Here is an 18392-nt window from a genome sequence, read left to right on the forward strand (position 1 = left end):
CAACCTCCAGTCTTAAAGGCAGGATGGCTCTGAGAACCAGTTGCAGAGGAGTAACAGCAGGAGGGAGGGCATGCCCCTTTCAACTCCTGCCTGTAGGCTTCCAGCGGCATCTGTTGAGCCACTGTGTGAAACAGGATGCTGGACTAGATGGGCCTTGGGCCTGATCCAGCAGGGCTGTTCTTATGTTCTTATGTACTAGTAGTCTCGATAAGATAGTCCATTTGCACTTACATGTCTTGTCCCCCTCCAAATTCCAGTTCTTCCCCTGAAACAGCTCCCATGGAATTCCTTTGCTTTCATTTCACTCTCATATTGTAATTACTCTTGTGGAAGTCTTCCTCTTCTGCATCAGTTGCTTATGCTTACTCCTCCCACTCAATAATGTTGATCAAGGGTCACCATATATACCCGACAGAATGAAGCATTAGGCTACCCAAATGTTTGAACTCACTGCACTACACCCATTCCTTGTAAAAGAAACAACCTTGTTAATTACTTTTTAAATCCAGATAGGAAAGAGATCAGAAGATCCAGATGGTAAAGAGATCAGCTAACAATATCAGTCAGAAAAGAAGTCTCAGCATATTTATTGGGAAAGTTGAACCTTCATTGAAACAAAATCAAAAAATAACAAATACATTTAAAATAAATTACTGCCAAATATATAAAACAACAATTACGAAAACCAAACGGGATTTGTAACAGAGCACAGATACCTATTACACATTTTAAAACCACCTCTTCCCAAAGGGCAGTTTCTGCTAAGAGGTTTGTAACACAATCGCAAACATATAGCGCACCACTGGGTGAAGACATGTACAAATATACAAACAATCTGTACATTTGTACAATATAATGTCTGGATAAGGCTTATGCAGCACTTTTCTTTTTAAAGGTGGGCAGCCTTCCTGAATCAGGGTGGAGGACCAAGACTGACCCCTGAGCCAGCATTCAATTGGCTGGCATATCTGTCACTTCATCAGACAGCTGTGGAACGCACTGTAGGCTCCCTTTGTTTATTATCCTCACCTCAAGTCTAGTTTACAGGCTTTTCCTCTAGCTCTAAATGCAGCATTGTTTAATATTCAAAAAGGCACAGGTGCTGCCATTCTAAGTAAATGCCATTAAAATCAATGTGATTTCCAAATGAATCAATGTGATTTCTAAGTAAATGTGCTTGGGACTGGGATATCATTATGACTTATATAGTGCTTTTCGACCAAAAAGGTTCTCAAAGCAGTTTACACAGCAAAAGGAGTAAGTAGGTGGTTCCCTGTCCCAAAGGTGCTCACAATATGAAACCAAGGCCAGGGAATGGCCAACAACAGTCACCAGAGGAGCCATGTGCTGGATGAATAAGGACAGTTACTCTCCCTCTGCTAAACATAAAAGAGCCACTGTTTTAAAAGGCATCCGGGCTTGTTGCATTAAAGGGCACCTTATGTCTTTCTTTTTTTGCACCACTAGTTGCAAGCCTCTCTTTCTTCTTTAACAGCAGTGACTGACATTCTGCCTAAACTTACTAGATACTAGAGAAAGAGCTATTGAAATGCAGTAGTCCCTTGGAGTAACTCCTGAGTAATACTATTGAGTCACAAAGTCTGGATGTCAGCCAGTGCAAAGAGTTCAGTTGTTTGAGACAAGCCAGAATCTCCCAGAGAACAAAAGCAGCCTACCTGTAGCAAATATTCCCAAGCAAAACTACTCCCAGGGTTAATGCTACATTTCAAAGTATGTGTGGACTCGGAGCAACTTCAGAACCCTATAGGAATTCCTAACGGAGAAGAGGTACAGCATGTTTGGGCCAAGCCGAGTGAGACGCTCTTTCCTAGTGCCCAAATCTGAGCATATGAATCCAGTGTGTTTCTTGATCCGATCACATTGTGTCCAGTGAATAGATGGTAAGGCAAGAACAATAGACTTCCAGCCTGATCCTATGCAAGACTTACTTCAGTGGGGCTTGCTAACATGTTAAGTCTGCACAGGATTGCAGCCTTAGACTGTATGCCGTAAGGAAAATCTGCAGGTAAGTTACAGAATGGGTGGCTGCCAAGACGTAATTGACAATTGCAATTTGTAGAACAAATGGGTGAAATAACTAGGGATGTGCATGAAGAGTTTCAGCACCTCTAACTTAAGACGCCGAAACACTTTGAGCTGCCCCAGATGAATCGTTTTGGTAGGTGGTGAGCAGTCGCCTTAAAAGGAGGAAGGCAAGTCTTACCTGCCCCTCTGTCACCCCACCCGTTGCCCCACTGTAGCGCTGTTGGTATTAAACGCTGCACCGCGGGGCTGCAGTGCTGCTCCCAGCACATAAATTGCATCTGCACACATCAATGTGTGGACGCCATTTATGTGTTCAGCAACACGATGCTGACCATGGAAATGGTGTCCGTGCATGCACAGATGCCCCGTTTACATGCCAATGCTGCCCGTGGGCTCCTGGGAGTAGTATTGCTGCCATGCAGCGGGGTGTTTAATACCAACAGCGCCACAGCAGGGTGCAGCAGAGGAGTGGTGGAGGGGCAGATAAGACCTGCCTTGCTCCTTTTAAAGTGCCTGCTCTCCACCACCCCACCCCACCCCAGAGGTGCATGAAACGCTTTATGGACATCTCTAGAAATAACCATGTTGGTGCTAGCTATACTATTTCAAGAGCTCCAGGTTGTCCCACATTATAAGGCACATCGAGACATAATCTATGGGGCCAGGATGTTCTTTGCAAACACAAACCATGGCAGAGTTGATAAATGCAGGTATTTTCGGCTGATTGCCATGTGTGTCCTGTGAGCATGAGGGCTAGAAACAGGGACTTTCAATTTAGCACCAGATATAATCTTCTGTACATACAGATGCTGAACAGCTCAGCTCAAATTCCAAGGATAATCTGGAACCCTTGAACTGGGGCCTGAACTATACTATTTTGCTTTGGATTAAAATCTAAACTACAGCTGAACATGTTATCATGTTACCTGCGTAAACAGGAGGAAGATGAACAAACATCATGAGCAGCAAGGAGTGCTTAGCTTGCTCCAGATCAAAGACCAGATGCAACACAGGAAGGCAGATTCTGCAGGGTTATCAGAAGCAGAATGAACTATGACAACCATTTATGTTAAACTGTTATTTGAATTTTAAATATATATTGTTTGCAATTGTATCCAAGACATCAAAACTGGTTATCTAGTCCTCCCAAGAAAGGAGAACTAAATCTAATAGACTTGAGTTACAGGAGGGTGGATTTCAGTTGAACATGCTGAAAAACGTCTTAATGGTAAGAGCAGTTCAAAAATAAAATCAATTACTTGGGAAGCAGGGAGTGGGACAAGATGCCCTACAAAGCCAACTCTGATTTCATGACAGAGCATAAAGTCTGTTCAGAGTGACCTAAACTAGGACACTCAAGTCAGTAAGCTGACCTGAGACTGCCACCTATGCTTTGTTATCACCTCTACCCTAACTGCAGAATGGTGCAGTAATAGAAAGGAAAGAGGAAGCATTAGGAATATTGACAGTTAGAAGGTGGGAAGGGAGTTGGACCTGGAGTGCAGAATAGTGAACTGTGGCTGACATCCAGAGCAGCAGTCTCTTGCAGCAAGAGGCTTCCCCAGCACCAAAGCATACATGAGTGAGGGGAGGGAATTATTTTTGTTGATCTCCCCTGACTTCCAAAGTGTGCAGTACCTTTCAGAACTATGTCCCTGAGGGTTGTGCAGCCCTCAGGAACATAATTCTGGAAAGCACAGAACACTTCTGGAGGCGGGGGTGGGTGGGGAGACAGCAAAAACTTCCCTCCTCCCTGTGTGCTTCTCTGCTGGGGAAGCTTCTGGCTGCTTTAAGAACAGCCTTCAGCTGTGAGGTCACAGCTCCTGCTGTCTCAGTAGAAGTGAAAAGCTCCCCCTTTTCTGTGAGCCGGTTGTAACTTTTTAGTTTATGCCCCATCATGTCTGTCATTTTAATTGTGCAGGTTTCTAATTATTTTGTCCATGGCTTGGGGTGCTATTCATGCAGACCAGATAGAGGTGGTACACAAATCAGAAGAGAACCAGAAGTAGGGGTGTGAGATTAGCATAGATGACGAGATCCAGAAACTGTTGAGGAAACAGAAGCTCTGAGTATGGCCTCTTATTCAGAGCTTGCCCATGCCTAGAAACTAGTTCTCTGATAGGATTAAGGATCTCTTAACAAAACATTCTAAGTCCTTTCTTAAAATTAACTACTGTACCCAGTGTTATTTGGAGAAAGCCACAGCAGTTAACTTGGCTTTAAACTAGCTTTAGTTTGTAGTGCAGATGTGTCCTAAATCAAGATACACATATATGTCTAAAGTTTCCCTTTGATTCTATTGTCCTATGCTCTCTCCATTTTTGAAACAATATGGGTAGAATTCAGCTTAGTTGGGACAAAAGCAAGTTATTTAATTTAAAAAGAATCTCCAAGTGAACAAAAAAGAAATAACAAGAAATCTCACCTTCCGTGGAGGCAAGGAATAGGCACCCTCCTGTATGTAAATAGGGCTGAATGAAACATTTAAGAGTGGGAGGAAGGATTTCAAGAGGGAAATGGCCAAGAGTCACAGCGGAATTCACTTTAAGCAGAGTGCTTAGGTTGGTTCAGGAAATCTCTCAATAAAACTACCAAGAGATTCTTCTGTCCATGCCCAACTAGCAAATTAAACTAGCCCTCCAGCTTACCTTCTATGCGTCTCACTAGGGTTCCTGCAGATGTTGTTCTTGGTGGATTGTGCCCATCAGTATTTATTTCCTGTGCCATTTTGCATTTCAAGATTCCCTTTCAAGTTTTCATTTTCATCTCATTGACTTTCATCAACAGGATTATTTTCAGAATCAAATGTCAAGAGGATATTTCCCAACTTTTAGACAAGTCTCCATCAGTGTTTGAGACAGTGTGTGTGTGTGTGTGTGTGTGTGTGTGTGTGTGAAAAGATCACCTCTGCCTCAGACTGATAGATACCTGTTTGCATCAAGTGGAGATCTAGTCTCTGGTACCTCTGGAGAGAAACTGTTTACTCCCTAAAATCATTAACAATAAGAAGTACATAAAACCCCTGAGTACCCAAAATACCTCCGCACTGAAACTACCTCAGTGTTAGGGTTGCATGTAAAGGCAAGAGACCCGTGTCTCCCAATGAAGGTCTCCTACAAAGAAGAAGGAGGGCAAAATGGCAGCCCTGAAAGCAGAGCTGAACCCTTCCTCTGTCTGCTGCTTCCCAGGCCTGTGCCAGCAAGCCCTCCCCCAGCTATTTCCCTCCCACTCAGTCTCGAAGTGTAGAAATAATCCCAAGTGGGAGAAAAATAGCAGAGGAAGGAGTTGCAGGGGGGGAACAGCAATGGGTGGAGTAATGGTCTGCCACCCCTTTGCAGCCCTATTCACACATTATATTCAGCACTGTCTTATACAATCTGTGTACAGTGCACACAGGTCTGTAGACAGGTCCAGTTATTCATACGTTGAACGAAGGCACTGCAGTACATTTCCTCTCTGTATCCAGCATCTGAGATACCTGTACCCAGGTTCACTTTTTGAATGGACACAGGTACAAGACACACACACACACACGTACAAGTGGCCAGACATCTGAACACAGGTACAACATAATATCTGAATAGGGCTCCTGTCCGCTAATTTTTCACTTCGGATAACACATACACTTTTTATAGGTGTTTGACACGGAGTCACCTTTGATCTCACATGTATGCTGCCATCATATATATTTCTTCCCTTTCACGATGCATAACATGAAATGTTTACTTAACAGTCTAACTTAGACTCTTTGTCTGTTGTTCTTTAGCCGCCTTCCCAGTTGAACTTGGGCACAAGCTCTAAGGAAGTAGATTTCCCAGTATACCAGTTGAGGTGATCCTGAATGACGTCATTGCCTTCTCCCTTCCCCTTGCATGCTTCTCGCAAGAGTCTGACGCGGTCTGCAGTGCTTGACCATATGCTCGCTTCTGAAACCAATCAAAATTTGGTTTTGTGCAGCATGGAAAGGCTTTTTTATAAAGAAGGTCATGTTCTTACTACTGTAGTTGAGAGGGATTCATGACTGGTTCAGCATCCACATTGTTGAGAAGGAAGAGTTCAGGGTGAGCTGTGAGTCCCAGATGATACTAAAGAAAGTAAAGGAGAAGGCAGCAATTAGCAATGCTGTTTAGGAAGCCAGAAACCAAGAGACAGCTGAAATCAGGAATGATCAGACCTCCCAGGTTTCCCAAGTGTAAGGCCAATCTAAAGAGATTCCGATATTTGCTAAGACAGGGATTCTCAAACTTGGGTCCTCAGGTGTTATTGGACTTCAACTCCCATAATCCCCAGCCTCAGTGGCCTTTGGTTGGGAATTATGGGAGTTGAAGTCCAATAACACCTGAGGACCCAAGTTTGAGAATCACTGCGCTAAGATGTCACTTCCTCCCTCAGCTCTCGAGTAATCCAGGAGACTGGCTCCCTAGTTAACTCATTCCTATGAATTGCACTTCTGGCCTCTGCTGTTTCCAATTCCTTGTTGACATATAGTGCTAGGTCAATATGGCACACCTCTATATTTTCTAAATGTCCCTTTGCATCTCTAGCTTCTCTGCCTTAGATATTTAAAACCACGCTGTCGTTCTGACAAATGTCAGGTTAGCCATGTTAGTCTTTTGCAGCGAAACAAATCCTGAGCCTTGTGGCACCATACAGCTAACAAAAACATAAGTCCTCTTCAGATGTTATGAGTGCCCATGCTTACAACAGGAAAAGCGGAGAGGAAGTCCCGCCCTGCCACTGGCCCCTCCTCCCAACCAGGTGCAAACACTTATGCTACCATTTGTTTGAAGGAGGCAGCACTGGTGTGTTCACCAGCAATTCCATGAGCAGCAACCTGGATTGATCCACAGAATTGCCAGTGAACATATGGTGCCTCCCGCTTCAGACCACACCATAAACATGTTAATTGGATGGGAGCGGGGTAACAGTGGCGGGGGCGGGATTTCCTCCCTGCTTTTGTCATTGTAAGCATGAGCGTCTTGTAGCACTCATAACATCTGAAGAGGACTGTGTGTGTCATAAGTTTTTGTGGGCTCCCTTTGTCAGATGCACAATGTCATGCTAACTGATCTGTGAAAGTTTTTGTTGAAAAGTGGGAAAATAAAATAAAAACTCAGTGTATCCTGATTCATTTAGTGTATCCCAATAAGGTGTGGCCCACTCTTGAATCACAGGTACTGGTGATTACTAGATAGGGCAGGATGAATAGTATAAAGAAACACTCCAAAGAGGAGTGTTATTTTCTGTAATGAGATAACCTGTTCCCTTCTGGGTGCAAGAGAAGAGGTGAGTTCAGCTGAGGCCAGGGGGTGGCCCATAGGGCCCCCCAGTAAATAGCTCAGAGCCCTGTATGAGATCAGCCCCCTCCCTCCTCCACGACCTCTTCCAGAAAGGAAGTGCAGCAGTGAAGGCACCTGCAGAAAGCATGGAAGAGCGCTCCTAGCCTCACCTAGCTCTCTGTTGCATCCACCTTCATAGGTGCTGTATTATAATAATAGGGACTTTAAAAAAACATACATTCTTCTTCTTAGAGGGGTATGATTGATTTATTCATCAAAAGCAGGGCTGTGAGCCCAGGCCCCAAATCTCTTACTGTAAGTGCCAAGCAATGCCCCTGCCTGAGACCTAGCTGAGCACCAGAGTGTAGAGGAGCAGCTGTGCTGTGCATTCCAGGCATGGCCAGAAAGTTAACCCTTTCACTTCCATCTAAATTTAACCAATTTGCAAACTGCTGTCTCTCGGGCCTTTTATATCTGATGTGCACCAGATTTGGAGGGGTGGTGTCAATTGTCACCTAGTTGATGGCTGCATACTTTCAGACAGATGGTTTAAGATTTTATCATCAGTGTTCAGGGCTTATAATGGAAGAATGCTGAAACTAATCTTAACCATACTGGCATGACCAGCCAGTATAATTTCATATTAGAAGATGTACAGGTGAAAATGATCCCTTGATAGCATGGCTGATGTTTGGTGATCCAATGATACTCTACCTCAAGCAGGTATAGAGACTAAATTGGTATAGGGATTTGTGTCAGGGCCTTATACTTGGGTTTGTATCTCCTAGTTGGTAACCCCTTACTGCTGAGAAGGAACTTCTTCCAGTGGGAGTGGTACTGTCTCTAAGGAAGGACCAATCTTTTGCTCAGTGCCCATCATGCATGGGAGACATTTTTGCTGAAAACTACAGGTGACGCGGAGTACCTAAGATGGTCTGTGATCATAATAAAGGAGTACCTAATATGGTCAGTGATCATAATAAAGGAATTGAATTGACGTGCAGTACTGTTAACTTTCTTTGCAGACCTTGTCTTGCGGCAAGCGATTCCTGGGAAGCCATCTGGCCTTGCTGAGCTGATTCTTTGCTTCCCCAGATGAGTACTGTGGTTTTAAGAATACCTAGTGTAAATCTTGCAAGTGGTTGCCTTTGCCCAAAGCACTGGAGCAAATGCATCTAGATCATAGGCTTTGGCTGTAGGCAATGGATTGTGTGGATAGGAGCTGGCAGCATGTATCTATATATTGAAGTACCCAATATAAATTATTACAAGGCCCTTCACATAGCTGTACTTTGGTGTTCAGAAAGTGAACCCATTGCATTGAGTGCTTCAGATTGGCTAATGATAAGTAGAAGTAACTGAAGACCTGCTAGAATGTCTCAAGGATCTCATTACTATAAGTCCAGGTGCTGAAGATGTCACTGTATCTCTGGTTAAGGAGAGGCATGTAGGGACACAAGCAGAAGAAACATTGTTCTAACTCAGTCATAAGTACATCGGCAGGCTGTGTTTGCCTACACCATTTACCATTCTGTGCCGATTCATATTTGGTGATTGCTAGTCATTTTCACACACTTTTCAATATGAAGCTCTGAAAAGAATAAGAAAATGGTTCCCTGTCCCAAAGGAGCTCGCAATCTATGCACACACATGCAAAGGAGACACCAGCAACACTGATGCTATGCTGAGCTGAATAGGGACAGTTGCTCTCCCTCTGTTAAATATAAAAAAGAACCACCACTTCAAAAGGTGCTTCTTTGCCCTGTTAGCAGATGCGTTTGGGGTAATGACACCCTCACTGATTAGATCTTGTATTCATCTGAAAGGATTCTGCATTAATGTATTTGTGATCCATGTCATATAACTACTGCTTTTATTAAACTGCATGACCAGTTTTGGCATTATTTTGTAATAATGAAAACTCCTCTTCTCTGCTTTCAGGGTGTGTGTGTGTGTGTATTTTTTTTTTTTAATGGGTGACCACATGGATGACAATGTGGGTTCTGGCTCATGAAAGCTTATATGAATACAACTATCCCCAATATTTATATACCACTTTTCAACAAAAGTTTCCCAAAGCGGTTTACATAAAATACATAAGATGGCTCCCTGTCCCCAAAGGGCTCACAATCTAAAAAAGAAATGGAAGATAGACACCAACAACAGTCACTGCAGGGATGCTGTGCTGGGGATGGGTATGATTAGGGTTAATATATATTTTTGACTTTAAGCCATATGGCAGATCCTTCTTTACTGATGCACTCGTCCCCCAGAACCAGAGTGACTATCCCCATGTCTTCGTTCCAGTCAAGTGCTGTTATTTTCCTACCCAATTGAAGGTGGGCAGTTTAAGTGAATGTATATTCCAGCTAAAATTTGTCAATTACTACAGGATTCATAGCTACTAAAACAGAGTTTGGGGCAAGACCAATTCCCACATTACTTCCACAAATATGGTTGGCATATTGGCAATTTCATGCCTTGCTTTAAGATGTGTGAACTCCAGAAACTAGCATTGTGTCTGTTTTGAAGTTGTTACACACAGGCTATGGCAATGGATTCTTGCATATTATTAAAATATCCACGTATGTTGAACATTTTTGTGACTCCGACTTGACAGCACTTAATTCAGAAAGCATTGAGACAATGGTGCATGTATTGCTTTATTGCTATTATTACAGAGACATTAGCAATAATCTCCTCCCTTTTAAAAAAGATCCCAGGATGGCCAGATAATGTTAATGTGAATTTTCTTGTATCTGATGTAAATTGTTTAATATTGTTAAATGCGAAGTTCTGTTCAATGGCATGTGCAGTGTGCCAGACAGTCAATGATTGCTTCATTTGACTAGCAAGCATTATGGGTTACAGTTTTATGTATTTGAGTAGTTTTTCCTGTGTTTAATTTACTTTTCAAGCAGTAATAAATTAATTTTTTGGTAAACTTTAATGTTTATTCTGGTCGGTGACCAAAAATAAAGATTCACGCTACATGCACTTTTCAACAAAAATGTTCTCAAAAAGTTCACATAGAAAAAGAATAAGATGGTTCTACGTCCCCAGAGGGCTCCCAGTCTAATAGGAAACACAAGGGAGAAACCAGCAACAGCCACTGGAGGAATGCTAAACTGGAGTTAAATAGGGCCAGTTGCTCTGGCCCTGCTTAATATAGAGGATCAACACTCTGAAAGGTGCCTGTTTGCCAGCTAGCAGAGGTTGACACATACATCCACCATGACATAAATACATCATACTATCAATTCCATTAACCAATTTTCTTTTTTTAACAATGAAACTTATAAGAGGGATAAATAAAAATGACAGACTAACAGCTTTCAATAGAATGAAACTTACCAAACCAATTCTCAGTAGTTCAAAAGTTATAATACATTACCTAAGCTAAATATTGTAAGGAAGTTTTCAAGTGGAGAGTTTCTTATTACAAAATAGCTACTTACACCTTCCAGTTCCCTTAAATCTGGTAATAATAAAAACAGAAAATTCCCATAATACATAAGTAAGATTTCCATTTATGTCTTGAAGCAACCTGTTATTTGCAAAAGGTGGATGACTGAGAGTTTTAATGAAGCGTGTAATTAACACTGTACTAGAAATGATTTTGCTAATCTGTTTGAAGGCTATTCCACTGACCAAAGCAATCCTTTGGCATTTTATTTGTTGTGTTAATAGGAAACAGAATAGTGTTAGTAAAGAGCACTCTAGATTACGACATAGGAAGCAACAAGAAACACAAACAGGAAAACTAGGGATAGGCATCTGGCAGCCTGGTGACTTGATCAGGAGCTTCTCAACTGGCCTCTATCAAAACCTCCAGTTCCAAGGCCCCGCCCCCACCCCATCATTATGCAATTCAGCTACTTTCTGGCAAAAGGTTCTAGTTCTTGAGCAATAACTAGAACTCAGGGCTACCCAAGGAAGTGAATTTGCTCTCCTGGTTAAGGAGAAAGAGAAGGCGGGGGAATGAAGAACCATTTAGTTTATGAAATGTCACTACCACAACATGTAGTGATGGCTAGACAGTTCTTGTTGGAAACAGGCCTAAATGGACACTGGTGGGATCCAGAAAGGCAATTTTATGCTGTTAAGGCTTCATTGAGTCCACCATTCCTAGCCACTATTCCTTCTGTCAGCTCTTCAGTGGCTTGCCATTTTGTATTTTTACCTTCTAATGTAACAAAATGGACTTTGTCTTGTGGATGGTTCATTGACTGCAACCTAGGACTGCAATACAAAGCTAAGCTCCACATATACATATATGGCGCTCCATGTGGGATCAGTGGCTTCTCTGTTCCCTTCAATGGTAGTGTGCTTGGCAGAAGTATGTGTAGCATTCTTCCATATTCAAATGAATAGCAGGACTGGTGCAGACTGGGGTGCATTTATAACTATGATTTACAAAACGTTTTGTTCATGGTCAAAACAAAGATATGATACTGCTACAAAAAAAAAATCAATCTAATGAAGATTATCTTTTAAAAAATAAGGAAGAGACCCAAGTTGAAAAATGTTCTATTCTTTTAATTGAAACCATCGTTTATACAGACTGATTTATAGTCGAGAAAAATAGACATTTGTTTTACAGATCATACAAGCCAAACTGTAGCACAGATGTTTTAGTACACAATTGCTACATAGCTGATTCAAAATTTTCAATCACAACCAGTGTTAGTCAGGAATTAGCATCCTAAGAAGGTAGGTTTGTCCATTTTCCTTCTGAGAGTGTACAAAGTTACAGTGCACAAAATCTTAGAAGAAGAAAAATTAGAACTGCTGAAAGCTGCTGGCCATTTTTAATAATCTGAATCCCCAGCAAGCCTCAGTGTAAACTGTTCCGCAACCAGAAGCAGGAGATATTATTTTCCATGCACTGTACAAAGCGTTTTAGTCACATTGCAAAGGCTATGTAGAAAATGCAGGACAGATGCTCAAGACTTTGTAATGCAAGACACACAAAAATATGCATTTGGGGTTGTGGGGATGGCAGTTATTAAACAGTGTCTTGATGTACAGAAAAAGGTCAAATACAAATAAAACTGGCAGCTGAGAGATGATTGGATAAATACAATTTAAAATTTAGCAGCTTTGTTGCAGTACATCTCTGCCTTGCTTACAATGGGAAGCAAAGGCTCATCAAGTGCTGCAGAAGCCCCATTGAAAATGAATGGAGCTGCAACAAGAAGCATCATACCCCATGTGCATTAAGTCAGCTCAGACTTTACAAGATGGAGTTCCTTCTCCACTACAGGCAAGGACATCTCATAAAGAATCACACACACATATTCTAGGACCAAGTTGCAAAGTATACTTTAGTGTGAATGGAACATTGTCCAGGTAAATGCTTGATCTAGCGGTTTGAAAACAGAGTTAGAGTGCTCTGGTTCTGTAGACCATGTAGGTAGTAATGCTTTAGACAAATACACAAGTTGTGAGGAGAGGGGGGAAATTCCAGTTTTAACATTTTAACACACAGAGTTTCACACCATTCTTCCAACAGCAATCTATTTCTCACAGGTACACAGGAGACAAACACATTCTAGCCAGTTTCCCAAACCGACTTGGAATTGCCCCACTTCATCTATTTATTGACACACAAACTGACATTTATTTAATTACATCTTCTGCACTCAAGAGCTGCCCGCATCTTTCCATCTTCAAAAAGGGACTAAAGGAAAAGTCTACAAATGGCTTAGTGCCCCTTGGCTGAGGGGTTATTTCCTAGGTGGGCCAACAGAGCACCACATTGCAGTGAATATCACTGCCTGGGAGGAGTGGTTCAGTACAGCATACAGTTAAGTGTCTTTTACATTTATCAGTTTCAACAGGACTTGAGCCTGCCTAACCATGCCCCAGAATGCAGCCTTTGACATTTGTCCAAAATAGGACAAATGTTATCCTGATAAAAAGTTGCTATTTAACCTGTGAAATATTTTCAGTCCTACAAATACTAGAAGAGCAAAACTGTAATCTCTTTTAAAACTATACAAATAGGGGGAGGGGGGCATATGATCTGACCACAGAAAGTGCATTTTAAAAAATGCACTAGCCACTCTAAGTATTTCAAAGGAAACACACAGGATGTGTGCATGAAAGCCAATGAAATCCTGGCTACCATCTCAGCCCATGTTATGTGTTATATTTCAGTTCTTGAAGCAACTTGTCTCCCGCCCCGGGCCCTTCTCTAGTTAAGGTGGGCAGTTAGTCCTTGCACATTTACTGTGACACTAAGAAAATTATTACAATTAGAGCCCATCAAAATCCAATTTCATTTAGGGACAAGAGTATTTTAACCAAATTTAATGAGGTAGATGTGAACAAGCTGGGACTTTAACTCAAATTCTGCTCTAGCAAAGCAAATATACTTCTAAACTTGATGAGCTCAAGGCAATGTTTGAGATCAGTGACAATATTTGCAAGCAAGCTTTGCCTGATGCAACTCTCAACTGTGGGCCACCATGCCACATTTTAAAGGAATATGCACAACCCAAAATTAGGCTCAGTTTTTTGGGGCTTTTTCAGACTACACTGCAGCCTTATAAAGCTACTCCAAGTTCTGTTTAGGTAGTGACTTATCTTACTTATAATGTTTTTTGGGGGGTGGGGGAAAGACCCCACGCTTATTTCTAACAAAAAACAATTTACCACTATACATTATAACCCAAACATACCCCAAACCTGATCCTTCACTTCACCCAAACCACAGACATGTAAACTAAAAGGGGAAAAAAAATCTTAATACTATAATTAGTCTTCTCCTAACACCCATCTGTCTGTGAACCTTGTAATGACAAAAGGAAGACTCTGCAACACTAGGCCAAAGACTGTTCTAAGAAGAGGAGTATTTAAGAACAAAAGGAAAAACACAGGATAGAAGGATGTCTAAGTATAAACGTAGCACACACCAGAATAACCTAATGTGTTTGCAAGTATCTGTGGCCAACATTCTGAACAACAGAATGTTGGAATGAGGGACCTACTGGGGTCCTGACGGCATTGCCTGACGTTGTTTCCCATGGAAGTACTGCACAGATGCCTGCATGCTGTTTTGTCATTGTGCTATTGCCCTACACCGTTGGGGATGCCTTTCACTTTGTACAGCAGCCCCCAGTGGGTTCCTAATGCTGACATTCTGCTGCATGGGATGTCAGCCGAGGTTTGTATTACGTGTCACTGGAAACTTCTGGCTGGCATCCTCCTCCCCCACAAGTACTGACACTGAAATAATTTCCTGCAATGTACTTAAGACCTCTTATGTTCTCCACTCAAGGAACTATTGGAAGTAGACATTACTTCACCGCAATGGACAAGGATTAATCACCAAAAAAAAGAGTAAAAACATGTAAACATTGAACACAACATTCTTTCCCCATTGCTGATCACCAGAATTGCACACCAAGCAGCATAAAAGCACATATCTTAGGTGTGGGCCAGATTTTTTTTGGTAGGAGATCCTTTGGTCAAGAAAGGCTAAGTGAACTGAAGCCAGCAAATATTCCCTAATGCATTTTGAGATTGGGGGTGGGGGCAGGAGTGACACCTAAAAACATAACTGAGAAAATATTTTTAAGATGTTAAATATTATCTCACTCTCAATGATGATTTTGGGGAGGTAGGAGGTTTGAAACTGCATTCTCACAATATTGAGGGAACCCCAGAAACACGCATGCAAATCACAGCAAGAGTTTTCCTTTAAGCATCTTGCACCATTATTGCCACACAACTGCTTTTTGACTTTAAAACTAAAAATACAGTTTGAGAGTTCTTTGGGAACAATTACTTGGAAGAAAACTATGAAAAAAATTCTAGCACATGTGTGTGGCTCTGTTGCAGGGACATAATTCTAGAGATGGCTAGCCTCGATTCGGGAGTAAGTAGTTCCTCTAGAAGGAACATCACTGGACTAAGCATTCACTCCTTCCCACTCTGCCAGAATGTGCTCAGTTTCATAATCTTTTAGGAGGGAATAAAAACTGGTTACCTGACCAGCACTAGAGTAATTGGACGATCAGAAACAAATTTGTGCATCTTGAAGCACCAGTATGTTACCTGGGCAAGGTCTTTGCCTGATACCACTTAAGAGTTTTTACTTGGTAAAGGAGTCATTTAGTATCAGAAAATAGCCCCAGTGTTACTAATTTGTACCAGAAGGAGTGGTCAGCCAATTCGGTTTAAGTTAGATTGGATGCCATTTGATTTGTTTGCTAGCTTCTACACTTAAGCTTAGTTGCTACATTCAGCAGAATCAACCAGTTAAACTTTGACTGGATTGAATCATTTCAGAATGCCAATGCATGGGGGAAGAGTGCAGATTTGAATGCTCCCCCATGGGAGAAAAGAAATCCCTGCACTTGGAAAATCTGCAAGTAAGAGAAGAGAGTTCAGCCTAACTTCTTCCCTTGCATACTATTTGTCTATGTAGAGGGAGGTTCTACATTAGTCTCTGAATGTAGAAACTAAGATTCTGTGTTTAGCAGTGCTAAAAGCTTTGCCTAAGCTGTACAGTTCAGGCCCTCATGAGGGGTGGGAAGCAGAGAACTTCCCTGCACATAGACAGATGGTTTCATATTAGTCACCAAAGAACGTTTGCCTAGGAAAGAACGTTTGCCTTAACTAGGAAACATTCCAACTACAGATATGAGTAATATCAGTTTAGTTCCTTGATTAAAGTGCAATCTATGAAGCTTAATTTAATGTTCTTGGTGATTTTCTTTTCTTTTTTTTTAAGATTTAAATAGGATATTATTAACTGGATGATTCCAGTTGAAACAGAATATTTGCTCCCTGGTTAGATTTGAAAGCATTTTAGTGTTTCACATTAAGAATCTGATGCTACAATAGCAGCGACTTTTTTCCAAGTGTGATTGTAGGGGATCAACAAGGAAAAGAACAGCCAAAGTATTTCTCATTATATACATCTAGGATTACACCAACATCACCATCTTAGTTCTTTGTGCAAAAGTGCACATACATTTGTATTTGTTCACACAGTAAACCATAGAAACGCACTGGCCCTGATGGCTACTCAATGTGTACAAGCAGACCCAGTATTTAGTTAATCGGAGATGAAGGCGGCTCTTCAGTAAGCAATGATCTCGTGACTCTTACCGTGTGCCCACAGGCCAGGAAGGACATCCCAAGAGCAATTAAGCACTGCCAAGTCTGGAAGAGAGGAGGAAAAATCGAAAGTTGGCTGTGGGTTAATTTTTAAAAAGACGGCTGGTTGTTCCCAACTCTCTTTAGCAGCGGCAATAATTCGTTCTAGAGCACTGACTGACATCCCGACTAAAGTGACTAGAGGAGGTCCTACTGAAACTTAATAGTCCTGTAAAGTAACTCCCAAGTAGTACTATTAAGTAATTTAGTCAGGATGTCAGCTAGTGATCCTAGGTCCGCAAAGTGCTTCCCTAGAAACAGCAGGGTAATGGTGGCCGGGTGTGGTGAAACACCACTCCTGTTCCCCACAAACCACCCTCTCCCAATGGCACTTGGCAGGAGAGAGGCAGAGCCCAGGGTGACCAGACATAAAGTGGAGGAGGTCTGTGTAACTCCACCCTCAGAAACAGAGAACTGTGTCCATTAACACAACAACAACAACAACAACAACAACACAGCCTTTGTGCCAGTTGCTGCTGTTTAAAGTTGAGAAAGAAATCTAGCTATCTGATCCAAGGAATTTTAGATGAATAATCATAGGAGCTTTGAAATCTGTTAAAATGTACATGACTGCATGTTTTGGCAGTCTTTTTGTTGAAAATGTTAATAGTTTTTAACTCCTTTTAATTAAATTGTTTTGTTTATTTTGTTATAAACCTCCATGAAATTGATTGAGTGGCAGCATATAAATGTAATAAAATAAACAAAACCTTAGACCTCAGAACAATGATAGCAGCCAGGTTCCCATGCCTCCACTCTATATTTTGCTGGAAAACTGAATGTCAGACTAGATGGGGCTTGGTCTGATCCAGCAAGGCAAGACTCGGGATCCTAAGTTCAAAGGGACTTGATGGACCTTCCCCTGTGCAGGAGGATACATGTGCACATACCAATGTCCTCTTGAATGGGATGCATTCAGTTCTGTGGAATTGAGTGGATGGGGTTCATGCTTAAACATTAGGCTGAGGGCTAAACCTGCTCCTTGCCACCAAGGAATCCCAGGGTCTGAACCAAGAGATAGGATCTCCTGGACTGCAACTCGTGTACTATGACCACTGTTCCTTCTAAGGCATGCACATGCTCACGTGCTCACAAGTTTTTAATGTCCACTCAGTTAGTTTTAGATCCCACTCAGGTCGAATCAGGAAGGCCCCATTCTGAATGCACGTGTGCATACACTGCTTTGACATTGCCACCCAGAACAAGACTCATTCCATACAGTGATGAGAAAAATTAGAGGGACCACTGACTATGACATTCTATGTGAGCCACTGAGAACAGACTCCGGCCTTATCTGCCAAGTCCTGTTCTGGGCACCATTCCTTGAGAGCAATGGAATTCTGGGAACAGACTTTGAGGAACCAATAGGACAAGATGGAAATGTTCTTGGAAACGGGTGTTTCTAGAAACACACAAATCGTATTCAGATATTCAGGTGCATATACATTCAAGTGTCCATACACATGTACATGCTTTCATGTGAATGATGGTACACGTGCTCAGTTAAAAAGTGAACCAGGGTACAGGTGCCTCATATGCACAGTATATATGGGAAGTGTACTGCTGTGTGCACATTCAAAGTAACATGCGAATATCTGTACATTGTACACAGATTGTGTGTACATTGAATGTAATGTGTGAATAGGGCTACATGGTTTTCTAAAAAAACCAACCCCACATTATTGCAAGGATACAATCCTGCATGCTGTTGAACACACTTCTAACCTATCGTGCATTCCAAATAGGTTATCTTTAAAATAGTAAATTAGACAACAAGCTGAAGTGCAGAGAGAGAGAGAGAGAGAGAGAGAGAGAGAGAGAGAGAGAGAGAGAGAGAGAGAATAAAACCGCAGTTCATATTAACAAAAGGGTGGAATAGGCAATTCTCTAATGTGG

At 41.8% G+C, this 18392-nt stretch overlaps 1 protein-coding gene across 6 annotated transcripts in view; it reads right to left on the reverse strand.

The window, feature by feature from the left end:
* Window positions 1–571: 571 nt before the first annotated feature.
* Window positions 572–18392, reverse strand: part of SLC11A2 (solute carrier family 11 member 2) — a 72206-nt gene continuing 54385 nt past the window's right edge. For all 6 annotated transcript variants that reach the window (XM_053300215.1, XM_053300213.1, XM_053300216.1 and 3 more), the window contains 2 exons: window positions 16449–16502; window positions 572–6131 (listed from right to left, as the gene is read on the reverse strand). In XM_053300215.1, coding sequence (XP_053156190.1) covers window positions 6042–6131; window positions 16449–16502 — 144 coding nt within the window. In that variant the 3' untranslated portion in view covers window positions 572–6041. The remainder of the gene's footprint in view (window positions 6132–16448; window positions 16503–18392) is intronic.

Source organism: Hemicordylus capensis, chromosome 2 (genome assembly GCF_027244095.1).
Source record: "Hemicordylus capensis ecotype Gifberg chromosome 2, rHemCap1.1.pri, whole genome shotgun sequence".
In the NCBI taxonomy this organism is placed as follows: Eukaryota; Metazoa; Chordata; class Lepidosauria; order Squamata; family Cordylidae; genus Hemicordylus; species Hemicordylus capensis.